This window comes from Diorhabda carinulata, chromosome 2, assembly GCF_026250575.1.
Source record: "Diorhabda carinulata isolate Delta chromosome 2, icDioCari1.1, whole genome shotgun sequence".
NCBI lineage: Eukaryota > Metazoa > Arthropoda > Insecta > Coleoptera > Chrysomelidae > Diorhabda > Diorhabda carinulata.
Genome location: NC_079461.1, coordinates 17,987,701 through 18,015,302, shown reverse-complemented (window position 1 = coordinate 18,015,302; position 27,602 = coordinate 17,987,701). Strand labels below are relative to the sequence as shown.

At 30.6% G+C, this 27,602-nt stretch overlaps 1 protein-coding gene across 1 annotated transcript; it reads right to left on the bottom strand.

Annotated features, from left to right (window-relative positions):
• Positions 1-923: 923 nt before the first annotated feature.
• LOC130903938 (aldo-keto reductase family 1 member B1-like) lies at positions 924-27,602 on the bottom strand. The gene is made up of 5 exons (XM_057816338.1): positions 26,860-27,602; positions 9,043-9,327; positions 6,014-6,208; positions 3,824-4,179; positions 924-1,074 (listed from the first exon to the last, which is right to left on the bottom strand). Exons 1-5 carry the CDS (start codon positions 26,929-26,931, stop codon positions 1,029-1,031), a joined length of 954 nt encoding a protein of 317 aa, XP_057672321.1. The 5' UTR covers positions 26,932-27,602; the 3' UTR covers positions 924-1,028.

Genomic DNA, 27,602 nt, shown 5'->3' with positions numbered 1-27,602 from the left:
TAAATGCTCTTGATATTAGGTCTCTTCTGTTTTAAAATTAGTTTTTTTTTAAATAATTTTTTATCAAACTCTCAAAAATTATTAAAAAAAAAACTAATTTTTAAACAGAAGACACCTAGAATCAAGAATCCTAACCCGACGTAACTATTTTACAGAAAACTAATGACCATACTACACTGTACCGTATCACTTCGATTACTCCACTCAACTGACTCACGTCGCGCCGACGCACTCATTTTATATGGTTAAGGAAGGCTCTAATCTAGACTCGAAGCACGTGGAAGATTCTATCGTTCTTGACAAAAACTGCTTCTAAGATATAACGATACTGTCTTTCTCTCGCTTGTCTAGGCACGCACTGCCCTTGAAATTACTTATAAACATGCGTAACCTTGAGAGTACGAGTATTTAAAACATCCATATTGGAATCGAATGAAGTCTAAAAGCTCTAAAAAACATGATTTTTCTTTCTGTGACACATAACATGAATAATTTAGTTTTAGTTAGATTTAGTTTCCAAGTGAAAAATCACTTGCGAAATGTTGGTTGTGTGATGTATGTTTTATTAAACTTAATTATTTTAGAAAATTGTTTTTTTTTCATAATCGAATCGTCCAAAATTCTACCTAATTTTAATAAGTGCGTCACTATGTTGAATCCAGTTTTGACAATGACCCATCATAATGAATACTTCTGAATATTGTGCACAGTCTTGATTAACTCGCAGGGTTACTGTATAAGAACAATGTGAACCGGGCTTTAGTTTGGAAGTTCTTCTAAAATGAACTCAAATTATTGTTAATGATAAACATGGAGAAAATATCAATAAGCATTGAAATTTAAAAAAAATTGACTTTATCTTAGTTGGGCAGGAATTTTTGTTGGGTAAGTTGTAGGTATTTGATATGAAGAAAAAACAGAAATAGATTAAAATATATTTTATTTGAACAATTAAAAATACATCACAATTATAAAGAAATACCGATCAGTTGAATTTTCACTCATTATATTTATATATTCAGATGCTCTTAGTATTCGTCATTGGCAAAAGGATGATCCTTGTGTGTGATAGCACTGAAAAAGTCAATCAATTTCATAAGGGGTAAGACATATTACGTACACACATGCGCACACACATACAAGGGTAAAAGAAAATAATTATTGTGGTTAAAACAGATTTTGATATTCATGTTGTACGTGATCTCTACATTAATATAATAATGCAAATTTTCAATATCAAATCATATTTTGTTAAAGGTCGAAATAGGTTGAAATATGTTTACCTGTTTTATAAACAGGCTTGAAGAAATTAAACCAATGTGTAAATACAAGAATATAAGAAATTTAGTTTTGTGGAGTATATAAGGAAGCTGTAGGAAGGGAACAAAGACAGGCCTCTTGTATTTAATGTCAATTCTTAAGGACCAAGAGCTTTAAAAAGGAGAATCCTAGGCACTGAAGCGTACTCTCAATCTTATGCGCTGCTCTGATCTGACTCTTTATTAAAGAAAATGAATCGCTGATTAAAAAGCTGCACCAAATACAAAGACTTCTCTTTGTATTTGGTTAGGTTCTTAAAGAAGACGGTTTATTACAATATTTCTTTTAAATAATTACTGGGAAAGTCTATTCATTCATTTGTTGTATTTCTTTTTGTTCTAAAACTTTGTAGCGCAGTTAGTTTAGTTTTAAATAAATAGTCGTAGTGAAAAGAACGAATTAGTAAAAGTCATCCCAGAAATTATTTAAGTGATATTCATACGTAAATTATTATAAGTTAGTGTGTATGTATAGTGTGGAAATGGATTAAGAACGTAAGAGACAGTGTTTATTAATTCGCCCCATAATTAAAAAAAAAATGTGAATAAATACGAAAAACGTTACATTGTTGTCAGGTGTGAGGTATTGTAAATAAATAGTGACATAAATATGGCCAAGAAAATGACCTGAAAGTGACGGAAGTGGCTCTGGTTAGTGATGGATTTGATCCAGGAACTTATCTATTCAAAGACGTCTTCCACCTTGATTTCGTCAATTTCTGCTAAAAAGGAGCTTTGATAAATTCATCAATATATCTTTGACTATTATTTTTATATAAAAAGATATACGAACAGAGGAGTATGAAAACCAACTTGGTCCTCAAGATATTTGAACTTTCATTTCATTTCATCTTTTGTCACTAAAAAGATCAGTGATTATCAATGTGACTGTTCAACTATCAGATCCTAAATTTAGATGCTTAGCCATTCATAAAGTATCAATAATTATCCGAAAAACAATTACAAATAATATATTCATGAAAAAGATGTATACATACTAAAATCAATAAAGAAACAAAACAGAAACTAAACCTCAAAACATGAAACATTTTTTGTTACAAAATGTACAAAGACTTTTCCAAAAACTATCGAAATTTTTTCAATAAATATGATATTAGTATTTGTGCAGTAGCGGTTTGAAACGAACGTGAAAATAACGTATCAATTCTAAAATTTTTCGTTAAATTGGAAAAAACTCCTACTAAGTGCTATAAATTGTTGCAATAGGCTTATGGGAACAATTCTCTATCTCGTGCGCGTGTTTTTGAGTGAACGAGCACTGAAGATGACCAGCGCACAGGTCACCCTGTGACTGTTTCAACTCCGGAAACAGTAACCAAAATCAACCAAATTGCACGTACACATCCTCGAATAAGCATCCGGATAATTGCCGAGGCTGTAAACGCCGATAAAGAAACGGTTAGAAAAAAAGTCTGTGCAAAGTTGGTGCCAAAAAATCTGCCTCTTGACCAAAAGCTCTCGCGTCAATGGGTCTGCTCAGATTTCCTTGAAAGGTTACAAAAAGATCTGCTTTAAAAGGGACCCGATTTGAGTCGGTGGAGGCGGTAAAGCAAAAAATGGCAGAGCTCCTGAAGGTCCTTACCAAAGAAGACTCGCAGCACTGCTTCGATCAATGAAAAAATCGTATGGAAAGGTGTGTGATGATGGGAGGGTAGTATATTGAAGGGGAGCATTCGGATGTAGAATGTAATAAAACCCTTTTTCGTAATCAGTCTCGTTATTTAATGGCCAGACCTCGGCCGCTACATATTTTTGAGATGTAAAAACTGAGTAAAAATAAATTTTTCTTGTTATAATTATTATGATTTTGATATTTATGATTTGGGTGATCTATTGAATGATATAATCAAGCAATTTGTCAGTGCCAAGTCAAATTTTGATAAAGGCACGTCAATTTGTATATGTTATTTTAAACTGATTTCCACAGAAACGAGATTTTAGTACAAGACGACACATCAGGAAAAATATGAAAAGGTTTATGATGTAAAAATAAATATCAAATAGAGAAAAAATCCTAAAGTATTGTTGGAACCTGTTTAAATCATGCATTGAATTCTTAAGAAAGTTTTAGTAATACGGAGACTCAATTCATTCCGGTCACACTCACAATCAAAGCTGGAATAATTCAGCGCTCTTGAAACCCTCTAGTAAAATCCCAAATTTCTGAGTTAGACAATACTTTTTCCACAACAAATGTGCAGAGAAAAATTCATAGAGGACTGAAAAGAGTGAAAATTAATACATGAATCATCTAAATACTCACTAGATATATTCCTAAATCTCTTATCTACACCTACTAAAGAGTTTTATGGATACTTATCGATATATGAGGGTATATACTTTACCTCATTATCAATGACATGTTTACTTTTTTCTCGCTTTTCATAAAACTGGCCATATATGAAAAAATCAACCAATTCAAATAGTATCCATTGATCTTAAGAGAATACTGATCATTTAGATGATAATACTGAACCACTTACTCTGTGAATGGGCAAAATCTTCCTTTACAATCAAAACCATTCAAAAGCTCCATATCTTCATCACTCAAACAAAAGTCCCAGATGTTGAAGTTTTCTTCAATTCTAGATTTAGTGACGGATTTTGGAATAACGATCAAATTTCTTTGAACACCATATCTTAGTAGAATTTGAGCTGTAGTTTTTTTATATTTGTCGGCGATATTTTTTATTTTCGGGTCCTGCAACAGCTGAGGGTCATCCGGTTTAGCCCATGGCCTGTCAGGTGAACCCAATGGACTATAAGCCGTTACCACAATATCTTTAGATTTGAGATAATCGATAAGTTTTTGTTGGTTGAGGTAGGGATGAACTTCAATCTGAAATATATTAGCAAAATTAAAAGCTGCGGCAAATAAAATAATTTTTTAAGGGGTTTCTCAATTTTTACATAGCAAATTGAATAATTTGAAAAAAAAAATATTTTGAGAACCTTTTCCTCTGATTTTTCTAAAAATGTGTTAGTTTTTGGGATATCTGAATCAACTTGTTGCCTTGCTAATATTTTCTATAATGATTTCGAACAATTTTCATGTTTTCGTTTTTGAGAGAGACGAAAGAAATAAAGACACTGAAATTTAATTAACAGATGTACTCTGATATAATTAAATAGCACACTTTCAATTATATTTTACATTTGAAAATTAGTATCGGGATTCTGACGGTACATAAGATTTATTAGAACCAACTTATAATTGAAGGGGTTAGAATACAAAGGGTACAAATACCTATTTTTGATAAGATTAAATATATTCGCATACTAGATGTAAATATTTCTATTATTAGAATACAATGAGATTTACACTTTGGCAAATACAGGAATGAATGTGAAATAGCCACTTCGTCAATGCGCGTTACTAGATGATGGTAGTAAGGATTAGTACGGTCCCTCAAGCAGGTATACTTGACTACTATTGTCAGTTCTATTGTGTCTGTTAAATAATGAAGAGCACCTACTTTCATTGTTTTTACTGGGTACCGAGATAAAATATATATTTTATTCTGGAGTACAGAATTTGGTACTTTGACTATTTACCGTACTAATTCACCAAGCGCATAATACCCTCTTTGTCCTTTGTCGTCCTTTCCAGAAAAAATGAGGCATAAGTTGCAAAAATCATTTTTAGTATTGGATTTAACCGAAAATTCTGTTATTACTACCACATGATCGTAAAGACTTGAATTAAAAGACAATACAGTTGATGGGTTCTGGATAAAACGAAGACAAGAGTTTATAGTACTAGAACTGGTCTTAGTTATTCTAGTTAGTGCCGTTATATACATAACCATACCAAAAGAATCAAAAATTGACTGAAGACATTCTTGACCAGCACACACGCTGGAATAATCAATATTGAGATCGCCACATAGAATCAGTTTGCTTTTAGAGGTAACGACTCCAGTAAGGTCAGTAGTTCTGTAAATACAAACAATATAGAGGTCATAAGCCTTGTGATACACGATAGAAAATTCGAATACTTTCTCAGATATTATATGATTGAATTATCGTAAGTAGTAACTCCATGAGAAATTTTATTAGTACTATTGAATCTGGCTACTATGGTAGTTTGTGACAAGAACAGGCTCATTATTATTCAACCAATGTTCAGTGAAGGCAACAATTTCTGGAAAATTAAGCTCCTCTAGTTAAAGATGCAGTTCATCTGTTTTGTGTATATGCTATCGTTCAGTCTTTCAGAGGGTGCTTGCTTCTTTGATCGATAACATCCATATTCAACGAATTGCGCTTCCAACCACTCCACCACCCAGCTGATTAACCGAATCTAGTGTTCAGATATTTACAGACCTCGAAAGGAAAAGAGATTTGACTCCATTACAAATCATTAGTTAAATAATGACAAACCGATCTACAAAAAAAGGTTGGAGGAAACTATATGATTATTTTCATGAATATAGTCAGATTTTTAGAAAGGAAATAATGTGTAACGGACAAAAAAGACAAAATTAGAGTCGTGTCTCAAGTTCTAGAAAGAAAATACTACAATCAATAATTGATGATTGAAACTACAATAAAACATCATAATATACTTATTATTCGAAATGTATTCTTATGAGATAAAAATCATTAATGACAGCAGTTTTACTAAAATCGATAGAGTCGATATACAACTATGAGATAATTTAGGAACTTACTTGATTTGTAACAGGTTTAATAGAGCAATTTTCCAAAATGCGTTCAGTCTGACGTTTATTGAAGTTAGAAATACCAATTGACTTAGTGAGTCCTTTCTTAACCAAGTCTTCCATTGCTTTCCACGTATCAACGTAGTCAACATCGCTGTAAGCAGTTGTACCATCGCTATTTTTGGGAAATAAATCGTCACCTTCCTAATAAAAAAAAAATAGTAGAAAATATTAGGTTTGGAAATTATATGAATTTATTGAAAACATTTTGATGAATAGATAAGATATAAACAATGCCTTTTGGTCACATATAACATGAATTATGTTTACGTTTGGACAAAAAAATGTACATAAGTCGAATGTTTCATTATGTGTTTCGACTTCGGTTGAAAGCCTTTACAGTAAACTTCTGAGCTCAATATATGAGAAACGCTCATTTCAGCGATGCTTCATACTTTTTAAGGCTGCTTGACATAATGCAATACAAAGGGCAATAAATTACATGCAAATCTCTGTAAAAAATCTAAATTTTACGAAAGTCAGCTGATCTGTTGAGCCAAAAGTAACTAGATTGCATGCAATAAAAACGACACAAAACCGATAATGTCAAGATCTTGCATAAAACAATCAGATATATTTCACGTGCAAGTGAAGCTTTAAGATTAAGTAAAAGGAAAAAATCGCTAGAGGTCAAATCTGATGAATACAGTGGCAAACAATTTCTGGTCGGTCAAACCATTTTTGTTTTTATCGAGAAGTTTCGCTTTCTACCATCCACTGATTCAATTCTTTTTTTCATTTCAAGAGTCTAGTAATGGATCCAGGTTTCATCTACAGTATAAATCGATCCAAAAAAACCAACTTTTATTGATTGCACCTGGTCTCTTACGCAATCACAATTTTCAATAATTCAGTATATTATAAATGCGTATTTTTGATATGCCGATGGCTTTTCTTTCTCTGATAACCTGACGGCCGTAATGTACTATTTGGTAAACTTTTCCAATGATGTCGCAGTCGCAGTCTTTGGCAGTCTTAAACGCTCGTTATCAGTCACGCTGACACGGCTCAAAAAATTACGGTTATAAATATTGGCAAAGAGTCTCAGTACATAGTGTCTTTTTTCATTCATAATTCGGTCAATTTAGACATTCGAAGTTACATAAATTCTCATCAAACTGAGAATCGGTAGTATTGAACATAGAATTTGAATGTTTCCCATCATTTCCGTGCATGGAAAAAATTTTATTCAAGGTCAAAGGTCAAAAAAATGAGTTTTTTGCAATTTTCAGCAAATCAGAGAGTTAACTACAAAAAACGTATCAATAATTTTTTCCTACAAGCCACTGTTTCTGAGATATGATGATTCAAAAAGTTGTCGTATATAATAGTTTTACCAATATATTTTCAGCAGTAAACTGTTCTTACAACATTGAAATGAAACGAGAGTTGTGAGTATTTATAAGAAATTTCTGTTGACTGTTTGAAACTGTCATAAATTCATCAAATAAATTATCGTTTGACGAAGATGTTGCTAAAGTTCTTCGATGTTATTCTGAAACATTATAACTTGTACAACTTTTTGAATGATATATCTCAAAAACGGTGGCTCGTAGGAAAAAAGTATTCATCCGTTTTTTGTAGATAATTTTATGATCTTCAATTTTTGTCTAAGGTATTTTTATGATAAAACTCACCGTTTTGCTGAAAATTGCGAAAAACTCAATTTTTTCACCTTTGACCTTTAATAACATTTTTTCCATACACGGAAATAATGGGGAACATTCAAATTATATGGTCAATTGTATTTTAAACAATTTTACCGATTATCAGTTTGATGGGAGTTTCACCACCACAAAAACCCACTCAAACTGACAGACGATTACCAAAAACGTCAAAATCTGACAATATGTCAAAACCTTGACAATCAAATCCATAGATATCAATCTTAAATATCCCATAGCAGTAGCCATAACTAAATTTATTAAAAACATACTGGGTGAACAATTATTAGCGCAAATAAAAAATTCATTCTATTATATCGATTAGAACTTGTTTAAATACCACGATTTCGACTAATTTTAGTAACAATATGACATCAACATGTTATACAGGGTGTTATTTCTTTATTGTAAGTACCGATCAAACTGGTAAATCGACAAATTTCCTAGCGGTACCGGGTTGCGGAATGAAATGTACCGTTTCGAATCTCGTTGACGTTCTCAATGTTGTCAGAACTACTTACAACACCGAATTAGTGAAATTCCCTAATTTAGTGCAAGCGGGTAGTTCAGGAATGTTTAATGTCAAAGACGTACAGGTTAGTCCCTTATTTCTTTCTAATTTACATTCCGAATACATTCGATAATAGTTATTGAATCACACTGCTGTTCCGTTTATTATATTGTCGAAGGTCAGAAGGTTCTAGTTGTTCCAGATCAAGTCAATCAAGATCAACCGAGAAGTTTTCCGATTTTCCTTCAGGATTTTATGAATGAAAAATCAATTTTCTTCTATATTCTAAGGTCCTAGATCTTTTTGGTCCTTCCAGACCGTATCTTGGCTCGAAATTCTAGTAAAATGTCATAAATATAAACAGGGACGGACTAGAAATAAATTATTGATGAATTCAGTTTTTATTGATATTTTTATGTTCTAGATGTTTCCGGTTTTAGTATTTTTTCAACAAAATTAGTGATTTTTTTATAAATATTTTAACATCATTTATCAAACGTGATTAGAAACTGAAAATATATTTGATTTTTTCATTAAAAACTTTTCATGAAATATTCCTCAAACTTTTACAATGATTAATTAGTTTTAGCATTGAATATATGAATACTACTATTATAGTATTTAGTCCCTTTTTTTCGTAATTCTTTTCATTTTATCAGCTAAATTTTATTGAACAGAACTCAAATCATATCGCCTATACAAATAAATTCACTTAATTGAGATCCTAATAAGTAACTTTGTATTTTATGCACAATCACATACAAATAGAAAACAATTAAAATGTTGAATCAATAAATATATACCTTCAGGGCAAACGGCCAATGAATTAAGTAAAGATCCAAATATTCCAAACCCAGATTTTTCAATGTGGTACGAATGGCAGATTCTACTAAATCTGGTCTATGCATTGTGTTCCATAATTTACTGGTAATGTATATATCTTTACGTTTCACCGTTCCATCGTTGAATTTAGCTTTCAAACCTTCACCAACTTCGGCTTCATTTCCATAAATATGAGCACAGTCGATATGAGGGTAACCAATATCGATGGCATCTTTAACTGCTTGAGTAACTGCTCCAGGAGCAGACTAAAAAATATATTTTTGTAAAACAAAAAGTGGAAAATAAACGATATTATTAATAGAGCTCCATTTTATTTTGATTAAAAATTATACACAATAAAAGACTGTGTTGGGTTTCTCAAAAACAAAAACAGTTTCGTTCAGATTTTTGGGAACGCCACTTAAGAACTGTTTTTTTATTAGTCTTGGTTCTAAATGAAAATGAGCAGGGACTGAACAAGATGTTCAAAATAATTGAATTCATCTTATGTACTGTTCTCCACATAGAAAACAAAAATAAAATCATGTATTTTAGTATAAATTTGAAATTTTTAAGTAGCAACATCTTAAATTACGCGGCAAAAACGATTTTTGTAAAAGTTTTTTGATAGCTGTATTGCATTATTTAGAAACACCCTTTCAGACAGTTTTGACCCTTTACTTCTGACGTAAAACGCATATTTTTCTGGAGAAATTCTTTCGTCAAGAAAATTCGTAAAATCAATTTTTTATTTTTTGAGAAGTAACAGCCACGTAATTATTTTGTTAAGGTCATCCCGGAGAATGATCTACTTTATTACAGAAGTTGTTAATATAACTTGATTAAGAATTTCATCAATTTTAAGAAGACACTCGGAAAATGAGGAAAAATTAAGTTAAAATTTCGTACTTTAATGCTTGTCACGAAGATTTACAATAAAGTTTTTTTCCCGTACAGTTTTCAATAGCGTTTTGTGAAAAAATGACTAATTATATGCAAAAACGATAGGATATAATTTTGGTATTAATTGACCTCTTATACCATGAAAACAGTTTCTTTTTAAGGCTTTTAGTATTCAAAGCATAATCAAAAAATAAATTTATCCTTTCACCTTTTCGGTAAACTATTTTTTCTCTCAAAATGTTCAATTATCAAGAAAGTCAGTAACAATTTTCAAACACTTTTCCACTCCACTATAAAATAATTAATTAAAATTAATCATAGACATATTTCGAGTCTTTTCTTTCTATTGTCTATTTAGTTAATATGAATTTAAGGGTAACTTTAGGAACGCGCCCTGTATACAAGAATACAGTTATAATTTAGAATATAATCCATCTGGTAATATCGCAAATATTAGAAATATCACGTCAGCTAAATATTATTGACCTAAATAAACAATAATATTAAAATTTTCCACAATCAAGATCAATTGTGATATAAAGGGAACTTTTTGAACAGGAAATCCTAATAACTTTATGATTGTGTCATTCATACTATAATATAGTTCTTCAATATCAAATTAAGAAATGAAAAATAATGTTCACTCCTCGTATAAAATTCGGTAAACATCTAACAAATCTTCAGTCCATGTGGACTCATCATCTCCACTGTTTACCAATGAAAACTGAAAACATCGATTCATAATCATAATCATTCCTTCGAGAAACTCTGCAATAAGCATTGGCGTGTCTAGGTGAGATTCATTTAATTTATAAATTTCTTTAAATAAATAGAAATATGGCTTCCTTTAGACCATGGGCGAATGAAGACAATTAAATTGCACAGTGTAGTGAGAACAAAGACAGGTATGAATTTAATAATAAAGGTTTAGATATACAAAAACAGCAAGTTATTTTAAATAAATTTGGGTACAAAAAGGGCTCAGTTCACGTCTTGTACCTTGTTTAAACCAAACTCCCTTACAGGCAGGTACAATTTACTCGTCCATTTACGTTTTATAATTTAATATTTAGTTGTAGCAAGTTAACGAGGTGTTTAATAATTAAAAAAGTATTTACGGCTATGGTAGTTAAAACAAAATTGTCGGCAAGAGTTTTTTTAATCTGCAATTGATCATGTAAGAACTATACAGAATTGAGCTAACAGGAAGTAAAGTTATAGAAAATTTGATGTTTGTTTAAAACTACGTTGAAAATTACTGAATTCCTGATAACTAATTTTATTTCAAAACCATATTAGCTTGTACTATGAGAAATATTTTTCACGAGTTAAATAACTTAATTCTCTTTCTCAATCTAATTCTCAACGGTCAGTCTACAATAAATCTTACAGTTGTGACCAGACTGTCAGATTATAGTAGTTTTTGAAATTTTAAAGGTAGTTTTAAATATAGCTTAAAAAGTCATTAATAATACTCCGCTGGATGCCATTCAACAAAAGATTTATTGCCAGAAATTTCGAGCAAAAAGTATGAATTAAGGGTATCAAAAATTAGGTCCACGTAAACATATTGACAGCAGACCAATTGCTACTAATAAATTAATGTTTATTATGAATTAATTGTTTTTAGAATTTATTCTGCTTTTTTCTTCGAATTATTTTTTTTAAGTGGGCTTTGTATCAGAGTAGCTATTTGAGTTTTAAGAGAGACAAATAAAAACCAATATTTATAATTGGATATAGCTTTATTGTAGCGTAATCTTAACTAAGATCAATAAACTTTTGTATGCGTTTGAAACCAATTGTCGAAGCATTTTTTCCATTCCGATTGAGGTACCTCCTGAACTTCTTCTGGTATAAAAAAAACGTTAACCTCGCAATTTATTTTTAATCTAGCAATCATATGACAGCTCATTTTGAGTACGTGCAACTTTAAAAATCTCAAACTTCATGTATGCAATGCCAGATTTGTCTCAAAACTAAGTAGCAACCCTCGTAGTATGTAAATAGTATTAGGAAAATTTATTAAAATATATTATTCCGAAATTTTGCCAAATAAATTCTTGTAGTTTTGAAAAATACCATTAATTTTAAAGTGCAGTGGAACGCCTTGTGATCAGGTTTGAATCTCGGGATGAACGGAATTTTTAAAGTGAACATGCTGCTCTTCGACCGATTAATATACTAGAAAAAATGTTCTTTTCAAATTACTGGATAGAGTTTCCCTCTTTTCCTTGACATCTCTGAATATTCTCTGGTAGCAAAAGTTTCACAGCTATACAATAATTATTCATACGGTACGTGCAAATGTCTGGGTACAAACTTTGGTTTTGGAAAAATTGGAGTTTCACAGAAGCGATTAGGTTACTAACTTTATATTAACATTTTTATATAATTAACAAGGTGTTTTTTAACATGGAATAATATTTCAGTAATCATGAAAACTTTTATTATTGATTGATAGTTTCTGACGTTTGTATTCACTTTTATATGGTTTGTTCGTTAAATTTATATTACGTATAATAGATCACTTTCAATAAGAGTTCACATCGTTTAAATAAAATACAGTACCTATAAATTGAAAGAAACTACTGACAATCCTCACATTTTCTAATTAACCATTTTCATAATTAGCTTTGTATTCTCATAATTGTTTTTTTGTTTAACCTTCTAAAATTTCCATTTACTGCATAAATTACTAGCTAGCTAACGCAAGTAATGTAACTGAATATTTATTTATATGGTTAGCAAAACAATGAAGTATCGTTATCGTTATTTGTTTTTACTAAATTTTCTGTTTTATTAATTGTACAAATTGAGGTTTCAATACGAGTTGAAAATTCATTTTATTTAACCTTCTGCTTCCGTGCTAGTTTGCCATGATCTATATCACTTTAGGGTTAATTATGTCCTCTCTTGCATTTACTAAAATTGTTGCTAATCAACGTGTAGAAAACGTTAAAAATATTACAACTATTGAATTTATTATTGATTGACCTCGAGTCCTCTATCCAATATATATTCCAAGCTTTCAATAACTATGTAACAGATTTCAAGATATCAAGTCCTGATGATTGACGTGTACGCTGAAGAGTTTCAGTAAAAAAAGTATGCAAATGCATCTATTGCAGACTATTCATCGAGAATATCATAGAGGTCGGCAATTGGATGGACACTGGCTGCTTGGCATAATTGCTAATGGATCGGAAAAAATCAGATTTTAAGCTTGCCATCTATCATCTGTCAAAATTTCAAATAAATCGGTGCTGTATTGAAGAATTCGGAGGGGAAATGCTTGAATACCTGGCCTATAACTCGGTATAACGTAACAGAACCTAATATCAAAAACTTTGAAATAAGAGTAATCCAAATTCGTTATAATATACAGGGGCTTGAAGATAGTTTCAAAATATAGACCTATAAAATACATTTTTCTCAATGACATCGTTTGATATCTCTTAAAATAATTCATACCGAAGTTTGAAGACTGGTACATCCTGTATATAACAAAATAATAGCCTATACCAGATGCCATTTTGAAAGTAATTTAGAGTTTTAACTCCACGCGATGCTTCTACCCTTGCACGCTTTTGGTCAACATCCAAACATTCAAGGATCCATTTTGCAACAATTTTTCTCATGTCTAAATTGACGTGAACTATATGATAAACGAGTTCATATGAAATATTCAGTGCTTCAGATATCCGTTTTAGCCCAATTCGACAATCTGATAAAATCATGTCATGAACTGCATCGATATTATCGGGGACTGACTGGCCTTCTCGATCGGTCATCATCTTCAAAGCAAAATTTACCTCTTTTGAAGCTTGTAGACCAATTTTTCACGGTCGCATACGAAGGACATTGTTCACCAATGGAATTAAGCATATCTCCGTAAATATGCTTACCTCTTGACCCTTTTAAATACAGGTACTTGATGATGGTTCGATAATCCAATTTTTCGATTTTCACAATTTCAGTGGATATCTTTTTTCTTTTATTTTATTACGTAACTCTGGTTCACTTTTTTGATGTCAAACTTGACACTGACACCTCTAATAAGTTATTTTTCGTTGCTATGGTATCGCAATATTTTGTTTATGCATGGAACTGGTCTAGGCTAACTAGATATCAATACATCTTCGTAGCATCTAACATAAATTAGAAACCGATTATCAAGGAATTCACTAAAATGAAAAGTAGAAAATTTCTTTTTCTTTAATTACTTTTTTTTCATTTTTGTTTAGTGTTCAAAAGAAGTATAAGTAAAAATTAAGTTCTTTTCTATTTAATTTCAAGAGATTTTTCATTTCATATTCGTTTTTCGTAAAAACGCCGGGAATATTTGAATGCAGCGGTTCAAAATACATAAGAACCACTATTTATCCTTGGCCCTTTGATTGCATACTGCAGCATTGAACGCTCTCGGACTATGATATAAAAATATATAAAAATTCCATAGTACAATTAAACTTTGATGGCACTTATACACAATAACGATTACAATGAATATATCAACCGTAAACAAACCATTTAAATTACTTTCGTTATTGTTTATTTTATCGCATCCGTTAGAGCAATAAAACGATTGCTCATCATAGTTGATTTTCAATAACCTTCAGTTTTAGTCATCTTGTTTACAGTTTGGACAATAAAATGATTATGTAATCTAGAAATTTTCATACTGAATATTATACACAAGAGTTACATGAAGAAAAATCTAGAATATTCTAAAAAGTAATACGCAAAAAGATCATATTTTGTAAACATGTGAGTTATGGGAACGCTTCTAGTAACAAGTCACCACTAGGTCTCACTTAGGGCTCATTTTTAGTTTGTAAAAATAAAAATTATTTTTTAAAAAGTGGTTTTAATAAACTACAAATTTAATTGGCGCAGTCAATTAATAGGATTGCAAATCGGTTCAACAAAAATCGTGACACCGGTCCGTATCTACGGTTTGTTTGCAATCTCGAACCTTGTGATATTTTGTGATTTTCAAGAAACTTCAAGAATCAAATCCAGGGAAGAGGGACCACATCGCCCAGATCCTTTTGGAGAAGTATGAACATTTTCTTCATAGTACTGTAAGTCGAAAAACATTCCATTTTTCCTTTTCTCAAATAAATTTTTGCTTTTTTATTTGAGTTTATATACTTTTATGAAAATAAAACATTTACAGTAACATAATTTAAATTAGTTGATGAATGACTCAATTGTAGAAGAGTTAGTAGATTTATTTAATTCTAGTATAACTTTAGAAGAAAAAAGTAATATACCAGAAATTGAAACAATGGCTAATCCAAACTACCAATTATTAAAATTATATATTAATACTATTCCACAATATGAGGGTTATCCTCATAGTTCAAATATTTTTCTAGATAACTGTTATACATTACTTTCTCAATTTTACGATGCAACAAATCCACAATTAAATAGTTTTTTATTACGCGCATTATTGAGTAAATTAGCAGGTAGGGCTTATGCTTATAGGTTCAAGAACTGAATTACGAAAATGGGCTGAAATAAAACAAGCTCTTCAATTATGTTTTGGAGATCAAAGAAATATAGATTGCTTAGTGCAAGATCTAATTGTTTTAAGACCATTGAAAAATGAAGCACCATACAATTTCGGTATGCGATATCAGGAAGCACGTAGCTTAGTAATTTCAAAATTAAATGCTTCAAACGATCCTCTTGCAGAAAAAGCAATTAAAATTAAAAGTTCCAACGATTTAGCACTTAAAACTGTTATAAGAGGTATAACTGCAATTGCAAAATAATATACGTTTGCGAAACCCAGACAGTTTAGAAGTAGCTATGTCTTTAGTTATAGAAGAGAATTTTATGTATAGTCAAATAGAAATAATACTCTAAATAATCAACCTTTCAAACCAACACCGAGAATTACTCCATCCAAACAAAACAATTATCACCCCAATTTCTTCAAAAATAGCAACGCTAATTACCCAAATTTCTATTCGCCACCTCTTCAACCCACTATTTCATTTAATAGGAATTCATATCCAGGTGTAGCTAATAATCAATTCTCACAACCCCCACAGAATTTTAGTAATTTCAATCGTCCTTTCATACAAAATTCACAACCACAGTCGAGGAATTACAACTCTCAAACTCAAAGACAACCGTTTTCCAATCAACCCAGGCAAAGCCAGATATCGAGAGCACCCTCAAATCAAAGCAGAAATCAATCAAATCCCAACAAACCATATAAACCTACTCCAATGGACACTCAGGTAATACAATGTTAGCACCTCAGAGAAAATTCACGTCCACAGAATTATTTGCACATGATGTAAATCATCAAAATTATGAATTCAATAACCAACATGGTGAATGCTCGTACCAAACCCATGATGTCCAAAATTATTTTGATATACATACTAATCAAACATATCCAGAATATGACAATTCTGATCAATACCAATTCAATGATCCGCATCAAATTTCTAAAGACCCAAATGAAAATTTTCAACAAGAAGGCCCTCAGAACAATCCCACTTAATAACTTTAAATATATCTAGAGAAAATTTACCACATATTTACATTCCCGAACTGAAAGCAAATTTTTTAATTGATACAGGTAGTACTCACAGTTTAATTAAACCCGATTTAGCTTATCAATTTTATCCAAATCAAATTTTTAAAGAAGATTTTCAAATACAAAGTGCCCATAACATAACATACCACGACGAAGTAATAAAAACAGCAATTTTCAAAATTTTTAGATTTTCAGAATATCATATCTCTATCTCTTCAAGAAGTCTATCTCTTCAAGAAGTCTATCTCTTCAATTTTAGTGATAGATATGACGGTTTAATAGGCATTGACATTAAAACAATTAATATCTTCAATAGATATGAACTCAAAAATTATTGCAATTCCATTTGTAAAAATTCCAATAATATATGAAAAGCAAATATCAAATATTCAAAATCATAAATATCAAACATATCACTTAATAATACCGCCTAGAACTCAACAAAAAGTTAGAATACCAGTAAAAATGAACAAGGCACTGGACTATTGAAATATAAAAAGTTTGCACCTCATATCGAGATGCCAGTCGCTGTAGTGAATGTCGAAAATTACTTTGCTCTTACCACAATCATAAATTCTAATTCTAACACTAAATCCGAAAATCCGAATTTTTCGAACCAATCGATATTGAAATTTTGAATATAAACGAAATTAATTTTCTTGAAAAAATGCAAACTGATCATGAAATTAGTGAAGAACATGACCGCATTTAAAAACAAATTTAAAAAATATTGATCTAAATCATTGTAATCCAGAAGAGAATGAGGTTATTAAAAAATTATCTTTGAATATCGTGATATTTTTTATTGTGAAGAGATACCGCTCTCTTTCACTAATCAAATAAAACAAAAACATATCGCTACCCCGAAATTTATAAAGAAGAAGTCAAAACACAAATAAACAAAATGCTGGATCAAGGTATTATCCAACCTTCCAATGCTCCCTACTCATCTCCTATTTGGATCGTTCCAAATAAAAAGAAATTTCGTTTAGTAATAGATTACCGAAAATTAAATGAAAAAACCATCCCTTATAAATACCGTTTACCAAACATTACAGAAATACTAGACAAATTAGACAACAGTCAATATTTCAGTACCCTAGACTTAGCTAGTGGATTCTCCAAATTCAAATACATGAAGAGGACATTCCGAAGACAGCATTTTCAACTCAAAATGTACATTGGGAATTTAAACGTATGCCAATAGGACTACGTTCATCTCCTTCTACATCCCAAAGAGTTATGGACAACATTTTACGAGGTTTAAACAACGAAATATGTTTAGTATACTTAGACGACATTGTAATCTACATGCTTGCAAGAACACGTAGAAGGACTGAAAACAGTATTTGACCGCTTACGACAATCAAATTTCAAAATCCAACTAGATAAATCTTTTTAGGAAAGAAGTCGCGTACTTAGGGCATATCATTACACCAGACGGAGTAAAGCCAAATCCCGAGAAAGTAAGTGCAATAAAAAATTACCCAATACCAAGAACTCAAAAAGAAATCAAAAGCTTTTTAGGATATTATAGACGCTACATTAAAAATTTTGCTAAAATAACTAAACCGTTAACTTTATGTCTGAAAAAGAATGCTAAAGTCAACTACGATCAAAATTTTATCTCAGCTTTCAACACTTGTAAAAATCTATTAATTAATCCACCTATACTTCAGTACCCAGACTTTTCCAAACCCTTTGTTTTGACGACTGACGCTTCAAATGTTACACTAGGTGCAGTATTATCTCAAGGTCCAATTGGTTCAGATAGACCAATTGCATACGCTTCGAGAACACTAAATAACTCTGAACAAAAATATAGCACTATCGAGAGAGAATTACTTGCCTTAATGTGGACTTGTAAATATTTTACACCATATCTCTACGGCAAGCGATTTAAAATATATTGTGATCATCGTCCTTTAATTTGGCTATTCAATCTTAGAGAACCGAATTCAAAATTATACGTTTAGAAGAATTTGACTATGAAATAATTTATAAAAAAGGTACTTTACATTCTAATTGCGATGCACTTTCTAGAGTAGTTATTAATGCACTAGAAAACGATTCAATGATCAATAACCCTGACTAAATGACAGATCCTCATGAATTAGACCAATTTTTGAATGACCTTATAGACGAACAACTAGATGACAACATAACAGAAGCCATTTTGCACACAGATGACACAATTGACACCGATTCAAATACACAACACGCCACTTTTAATGAACAACAAATGACGGTATACGAATATATAACGAAATAATTAATAATGAAGTCAATCAAATTATAGTAACACCCCATCCATATCATAAACTATTAGTTGAGTAAGGAACCTACGAAAATCATAAAATAATAAATGTTAAAATTCCGACTCAAAACAATGAAAATTTTATACTCGAATTTTTCAAGGACTACATAATTACGAAACCTTGTTACTGCATGTATTTTCACAATGATTCTCTTTATAATGATTTTAATAAAATTTATTTAGAACACTTCTCGGAAATAAGTCCAAAGTTAATTAGATGCTTATACAACATATAAATACAATCAAGGAAAAAGAAGAACAAATAATGTTAATAAAACATCATCACGTTGGTAAAACTAACCATCGTGGTATTGTAGAAACATACGAATATTTAAAACGAAATTATTATTGGAAAAACATGAAAACTACTGTTACCGAATATATAAACTCGTGTGATATTTGTCAACGAACAAAATACGGCAGACATCCTCCATACACACCTCTGATAATAACCGAAACAGCATCAAAACCTTTTCAAATTGTTCACTTAGATTCATTTCGTTGCAACAGTAAAATATACTTAATTATTATTGACGCATTTTCCAAATTTGCACAAGCATATGAAGTTGAAAGCAAAACGGCTATTCATATAAGTAAAGCATTAATAAAATATTTTTGTTCTTTTGGAGTACCAGAAAAAATAATTCTTGATCGCGGTACTGAATTTAATAATGATACTGTAAAAGAAATTTTAAATCTACATAAAATAAAAATACATTTTGGCACTGTAGGACATCACGAATCGAACAGTATAGCAGAACGTTTTAATTCCAGTCTAATAGAACATCTCAGAATTCTAAAAGAGATGCACCCAATGAAGATGATTTAATTGACTATGCAATCTTGTGCTATAAAAGCTCGATACATAGTAGTACTAAATTCACTCCTTTCGAATTAACCTTCGCACACACTAATTCCCGAAATCCTAACGAAATAGGAATAAAGTAGAAGTAGAAATAACCTCAATAAAAAATATCAAAATAAAAAGGAAATAATACATATAAAGGAACTAAAACAACCTCCAACTGTTAGAGGTTACCAACCCACATCCATGAGGGATCAAACCACCTAAGACTCCATAACTTAAATAATAACCCTGGTCTTCTACCTTACAAATTAGGCAATGCTCAAAATAAAATCGATTTTTGGTCTTTTATTGAAACTTTCGACATTTCATATATAGTAAATCATTTCGAAATCATACAAAACCACTTTAAAAGAATTCAGCAAACATTTCCAAGAGATAAAGATAAATCGGTCTTAATTAATGAATTTCAAAGTATATGCAACCTAATCTTAAATCTGGAGCAAAAAATACAAACTCAGTTAAATCAGATAAATCCAGTTTTCAATATAAGAATCAAAAGAGGATGAATAAATGGACTTGGCTCAATAATTAAATCTTTAACGGGCAATCTAGACCAAAACGATGCAGAAAAATACGATAAAGCAATTAACACACTTTCTGACAATCAATCAAAATTAAAAAATATAGTTAATTCGCAAATAACACTTCTTCAAAATTCTATTAACATTTTTAAAAACAATACAAACACATTGGAACAAAACCAACAAACGTTATTGAAATGAATAGAGGAAATTGAAACTTACTACAGACAATAAGATGGAGATTATCACTTTTTTGTCACCGATATACTGGTTTCTCAAATCGCTCCAACTTATCAATTAATTTACACCATTCTAGAGAAAATCGAAGTAGCTATCACATTTTCCAAATTAAATACAGTTCATAATTCAATAATTGAACCTAGAGAACTATTAGATGAAATTAAGATTGTGAATAACAATTGAAATTTAATAAGCTTCCATTTGAACCAAGAGTAGAAAATATTCTCTTATATGAAAAGGTCACAGAAATAAAATGTTATACCAAGGGATACAAAATAGTATTTATCTTTATATAATATATACAATTATTTCCACATATACTCATTGCCTGTACCCACTCAGAATTCCTTCAAAGTAATTTCACCTCAAGCAAAATTCCTCATCCTAAATGACCTTTCCTATATGTTTTTTGAGGAGAATTGTCAAGAAGTCTCATCCGAACAATACATTTGCAACCAGAATGGACCCGTCATCATTCAAGAAGAAACCCCTTGTGAAATTCAGATGCTCCATTACTTCAAGAACGTCTCATCATGTCAACAGTTAGCTATCCGAAAGCCAAAATTACGAATCTCAAAATTAAAGAAAAATCATTGGATTCTAATATCTCCTGAAATAAGTGTAGTTAATCAAAAGTGCGGATCTAACAAAGACAATTTTCCAATTCAGGGAACTTTTATTTTAGAACTTGACTCGGAGTGTGAAGTAGACATAAACGGTATTAAAATTAATCATTTTGAAAATCATCAAACCGAACTCAAATTAATAAACTTTCCAAATTTAACGTTTCCAAGTGAAATATCAAAATTTCAAATGGAACCAATATATTCTACCAATTTAGACGAATTTAAACATATTCAAAGAGCTTTAAACATTCAAAAACAGAAAATCTCAAATATTTCATCTCCAATAATATCGACAAATTTCAATATTTGGACTGTTTTAATTTATTTCATTATAATAATTATCACTTTGTATTAGACTGTAAAATTCATCCAAGCAAGAAGAACCAGAAGAAGAAGCCAAGGCCAAGAAATCCAGAATGGTCCCCAAAATTTGGAACTTTGAAATTCAACATATTCCTTGAATTTCTGTCTAACGGCGGAGGAGTTATGGGAACGCTTCTAGTAACCCGACACCGCTAGACTGCTGAATTGCAATCCCACAGATATCTTTCATCATAACATATTTCAATGTCATAATTAGATTTTATTTAGCTGTCGAGTTGTAAGGTCTCACTTCTAGTTTGTAGAAATAAAAATTATTTTTTAAAAAGTAGTTTCAATAAACTACAAATTTAATTTGTGTCAGCTTTTATCTAATATATAAAATTCTTGTGTCGTGGTGTTTGTAATTGAACTCCTCCGAAACGGCTTGACCGATTCTCATGAAATTTTGTGTGCATATCGGGTATGTCTGAGAATCGAACATCTATTTTTCATCGCCCTAAATGTTAAGGGTAGTACACCCCTAATTTTTTTTAATTTTTCAGATAAAATTTTTACTCTGAATCTTTCACCTCTCTACTAATACAATAATTATACTACGATAAATTCTTATTTATAATTTCAATTTCCTTTTTGTATCGATCGTAGCAGCGACTGTTATGCGTATCATTTTGATTTTTTTCTGCAACTTTCATGTTAATTTTACACTCATCGTGAATTTATCATTGAGCTCAAGTGCAATAATTATTTATTAATAACTGAAAACACAGTTTTCACTCTCATATAAATATACACGTATTGTGAGCTCCCGCTAACAACGGCCATTATTGTACCTGTACATATTGTACTTAACATTTTTTGCAAATCAAAACAGAAACGTGTACGTGTTTAATAAATATACGTGTTCTATTATTGTGAAAGATAAGTCAAATAATGAGCAAACGAATACAATATTGAGACACTGTTTCTCATAAATAAAGTTTACAGGTTATATGTACATTCAGCAATGCCAGCAAGACTTAAAGGGACACTTTTCAATGAATTTTGTTCATTCAATAATGAATTTAGTTCGTTTAATGAAGCTAGTTCATTCAACAAATCTTGTTAATTCAATCGCTTGAAATTAATAGAGTTCATTCATTTGTTTTTTCGAAAGTTAAATATATAATTCAAGTGATTTTTTTTATATATGGGCGAAGAACACATCACGTTCATGAGTTTTGGTATATACAGCGTAAAGAAAAAAAAAAAAAAAAAGAAAATGTGATCGTGACAAACTTGAACTTTCAATGATAAATCATAGGAATAATTCATAAGCGTAAAAGAAAATAAATGTAATAGAGACAAACTTGAACTTTCAATGATAAACCGAAGGAATAATTCAGATTTGAAGACTATAATTTACCTACAAATTGATATTTAACCTGTACAATGCTGTACACTGAGTTGTAATTATTTAGTTTAGGTTGCATACACCCGATTTCCTTGAAATTATATATATATATATATATATATATATATATATATATATATATATATATATATATATATATATATATATATGTACACTATCTTGAATAGTGGATATTTTGCAAATACTTAATGTTGGAGAAGATTAGGAGCGAGAGGGGGTAAAGTTTGTTAAAAATTTAGACCATCTTTCAACACTCCCCCCCCAATACTTTCCAACATTAAATATAATCAGTTACAAATAATGTAATGACACAAATCAATTTCTAATAATAATCATTTATTTACATGTAGAAATAATCATCAATTTGTATCTAACCAAAGTTAACCTAACCTGACCTAACCTAACCTACCCTAACCAAACTTAACCTAACCTACCCTAACCAAACTTAACCTAACCTGATCTATCTAAATTTTCAACCTCGGAAAAGTATGTGAAGGAATTATTTCCGCGCTGATAGATAAGTAGTTTTTTATTGGGAACGTGGCAAGGAAACACCAAAGTGGACTATCTTCAATATATTTTCCGAGCTTTCGAATACTTATGTATTCAACGTATGGGAAATAATTAATTAAGATTGCTGGTGATTTTTGATATTATTAAAGCTTGTGAATATTTTTATACTCATAGAATTCAAAATTCAATATTCAAATTGACGTTGATAGAAATATTGATTAATTAAAATTAATTAAAATATATATATATATATATATATATATATATATATATATATATATATATATATATATATAGAGAGAGAGAGAGAGAGAGAGTACTGCGACAATTCGCATATTGTTCAATATCGTTGTTACTGCTGATTTTTTTTCGAATAATTGCCAACCATTTGAATAAAATTGAGTGATTTTCGAAAATATTCCATTCCATATTCGTTTTTTCAAACTATATTTCCTTGCATGTTTTGGCTTCTTCAGCTAATTTTCTTCATTTTTCCTATTCCTCTTCTTCTTCTAGGTCGGTTTCCTAAATGCTTCCGTTCTGCTATTTTTCATTCATCTTATGTGTCCTAGCCATCTGCGATTTATACATAAGGATTCTGTGTTGTGCGTGAATTAACTTTTTTGGTCCATATATTCTTCGTATCATTGTTCTTTCGAAAGTGTTAAGTTTTTCATCCTCAACTTTAGCTAGATCCATCGCTTCTCTATAGGTTACTGTTGGCCTTATTTATGTTCTGTATATTTTCATTTTAGTACGTCTACGCATCAGTACCTTAATGCAATATTTTGATAGATAAGAAGGAGAGGATCGATACAATGGTCAGTGCCTGGATTTGACTATGCCATTTTGTGAATCGACCCAAAATAAGTCGAAAGTGAAGAATAAAATTTTCGATATCTCGCTTCGTTTTTGAGATATCGATACTTGAAAGTGGAAAAATTTATTTTTATTCAATATTTATAAATATTTAATAAATAATAAATCATGATAAATTGTAACAAATTGGTTAATTATTTTATTGTAAATGTGTTTTTTAGAATTATTTTTACTTATCTTTAAAGATGAGAACGGTGAAGTTGCGCCATCTCACGTTATTTAGTGTTACTTTTCAGCGCTTTTGCGAAGTCTTGTGGCGGAAAATAAAATTAAAATTCAATTGACGATCTCTATTGACAGAATTATTAATTATCTATCAATTGATATTAGTTTCAATTTTTCTTCCATATTGTCAACTTCGTCAAGTTTCTTTTAGCTGTCATTCATTCTTTTAACCTTCCAAAATGTCAGGTAAATGTCTGGATTTGCATAAAAAATTGATTAATTTTTTGATCTTTTATTCGTTTGGTGAATTGTTAGAAACGAATGAAGATGCAATTCAATTTTTTGAAGAACTTGGATTGATTCCTTCGCGTTCTTCACAACCACCAACATGCTGCAGTCTTGCAATGCGCGTTGAGAATTTTGGAGAAAAAAAACTCAAATGGGTATGGAGGTGCGCATCAAAAGGACCCACTACTGGTACATTTTTCGAAGGAAATATATGTCGTACTGAAGTTCGGGATACCCTTGCAACGGTCATTTGTTTCGTGATGCAGAAATAGCTGAAGTAGTCGCTTCGCAAACTGATTTGGTACTGGATGGCGAAGGTAAAACGGTTCAGATTGATGAAACGTTTTTAACGAAGAGAAAATAACATCGGGGCCGGGTTGCCGAGCAGATAACAACAACTGTCCTGGGTTTATATTGCAAGTGTTTTTCAAAATCAATTCAAAAAGCAAGAAACAATTATGGCCGTGCTTGAAAAAATACATTGTTTCTTCAACATCTCGCTGTGTACTGATAACGCAAAACAGTACGAAGGATTTGAACGAATGTTTGGACCTGGTACTGTTCATTTGCAAACAAATCATAGCATAAGTAAGTATGTTGATCAATCAAATCCATTGAACATTATCAAAAATTATCAAAAAAATCAATAAAATGCGTAGAAGTTCAAAGTTACTTCACCAATACATGGCTCTCTATTTTTATAGAAAAATATGTTCGGACAAGTACAAGGATGATCTGGGTTACCAAATCATGCAATTCCTTCTGGATATTAAATTAGTATATCCGGGAGTAGTGGAAGGAAACTTGAAAGAAGGTTTAACAATTAAAGAAATTGATATCTTCCTCCGAGAAAAAAGCCGCGATTAGAAGATGAGGATGTTGAAGATGATGATATAGGAAAGCCATTGAAGAAGACACAACCGATCCTGATTACAAAGGTGAGGATGTCTTTTAAAATTCATAAGAATCTTACCCAACAGAAGAGGTTTGGAGTCATTAAATACTTCGGAAGTGACGAACCGAGGGGTCTTGTTGGGACGAAGTGCTATTAGACAATACCTTCTCGTGGTGCACTTTCGAGTGTAAAAAGTTGGGTGAATGGGTGAGTTTGAAGATTGGGGGCAGATAAATTCGGTGGGGTAGATTTGGAACGATTTTTTAAAGTCATTTTTCTTATTCAATTGATTTTGGACAATTATGAAATACTATAGTAGTCTGGCTTTTCAATTACAAAAGAAACGAAAATAAATAACTTTTGAAAGCATTCAAAATGTTCTTTTTGCTCCAAAGATATTTTTACATTAAATTACTAATTAAATATTCAAACTATCATTAAATATTTTTTTTATTTTATAAATAATGAAAAACAAAAGACAATTCCTTATGGAAAACATCAAATTATTCATGTATTTATCGTATTCAAGTTATCAAAAATGGCTCATTTTGTTATAAAAATCTGTTTTTTTCAATATAATTTTGGAGTATCAGGGTAAATAATATAAAAAGTAAATGAAAAATCTTTTGTTTATTGAATTACAAGATTCATATTGAGTTTGAAGTTCAATAAAGCGAATTTTGAACTAACGTTTGATTATAAGTTTAAGTATCTTATTCTTAAGTAAAACGAAGCGAGATATCATAAAATTTTATTCTTCATTTTCGATTCATTTTGACCTAATCAAGTCCAATCGCGGCACCACGCAAATCATACTCTCCCCATGTATTTCTACGGTACTAAATTTTTTATAGAATTCTCATACATTCTTGATTTAATCAAATGTAAACTACAGATCAGATTTTTTGGAAGATGAATGAATATAAGCATTTATTTGATCATATAAAAGGATATTATATTGGTTTTTATCTATCAAAAAACGAACCGCACTCTATTAACCCACAAAAAGTTGTTAGTCCACCTGAGCAAAAAGTTCTGGAATGGACGGAGAGACGTTTTAAATGTTAAAATAATTCTTCATTATACTAAATATATCAATACCTAGACAAATATTACCACTAGATTCATACACAATAGAATTATTTCCACATAATATAATTATAGAAATTATACAAGTAATGTTACTATAGTTAATTCAATTGTAGTCATTTCAATTTTCACATATTTTTAACATCACTATTTCTAATACTACGAAATTCCTTAAAATTAAAAATTAAACTTACTTTCCATGTTCCAAGGCCATAAATGGGAAATTCTTGACCATTGTTAAACTTAACCGTTGGTACCTTGGTCATGATAACTGCAATAGGTTTACAGTCTCTAGAAATTTGACTTCCTAATGATCTCGATAGCAGTCCCAGACACTACAAAGCAGAACAGAACGGTAATACCTAAAACTTCACATTATAACCTTGTGCCGTAAGCGAGAACACAATTTAATTATAGTAAACCAGCTCACTATTCTAAAAACGATACATAAATAACTGCGGTAACTCTTTATGGCCAACTATTTTTAAACTCTTGAAACAAGTTTAGAATGTTACCAGACATCCACGTTGTGCGAATGCGTATTCACACATCTGACGAATAGAAAAACGATATAATTTATTTCAAGGTGATTATGTTTTGGGATTCGTTTGTTATGTCATATAAATCAAATTTAGTTCCTCTTTCTTTTGGTATTATATATTTATTTATAATTAAACAAAGGAATAAGATATTTGATACCAATAAAACTAGGAAATAATGAAGATGAAGTACAAAATATTCGAATTCAAGGAAAACAAATTGAACAAGTGAAATAATATGAATATCCAAGGGCAATAATAGATAGTAATAGCAGATGAGAGTGGGATATAAAAAAAACTAAAAACAGTTGATAAATCATCTAATAAAATAGAAAAAAAAGCCAAAAATCATAGAAATAGAAATTGCAAGAACAGTAGTGAGACCTACCATACTCTAC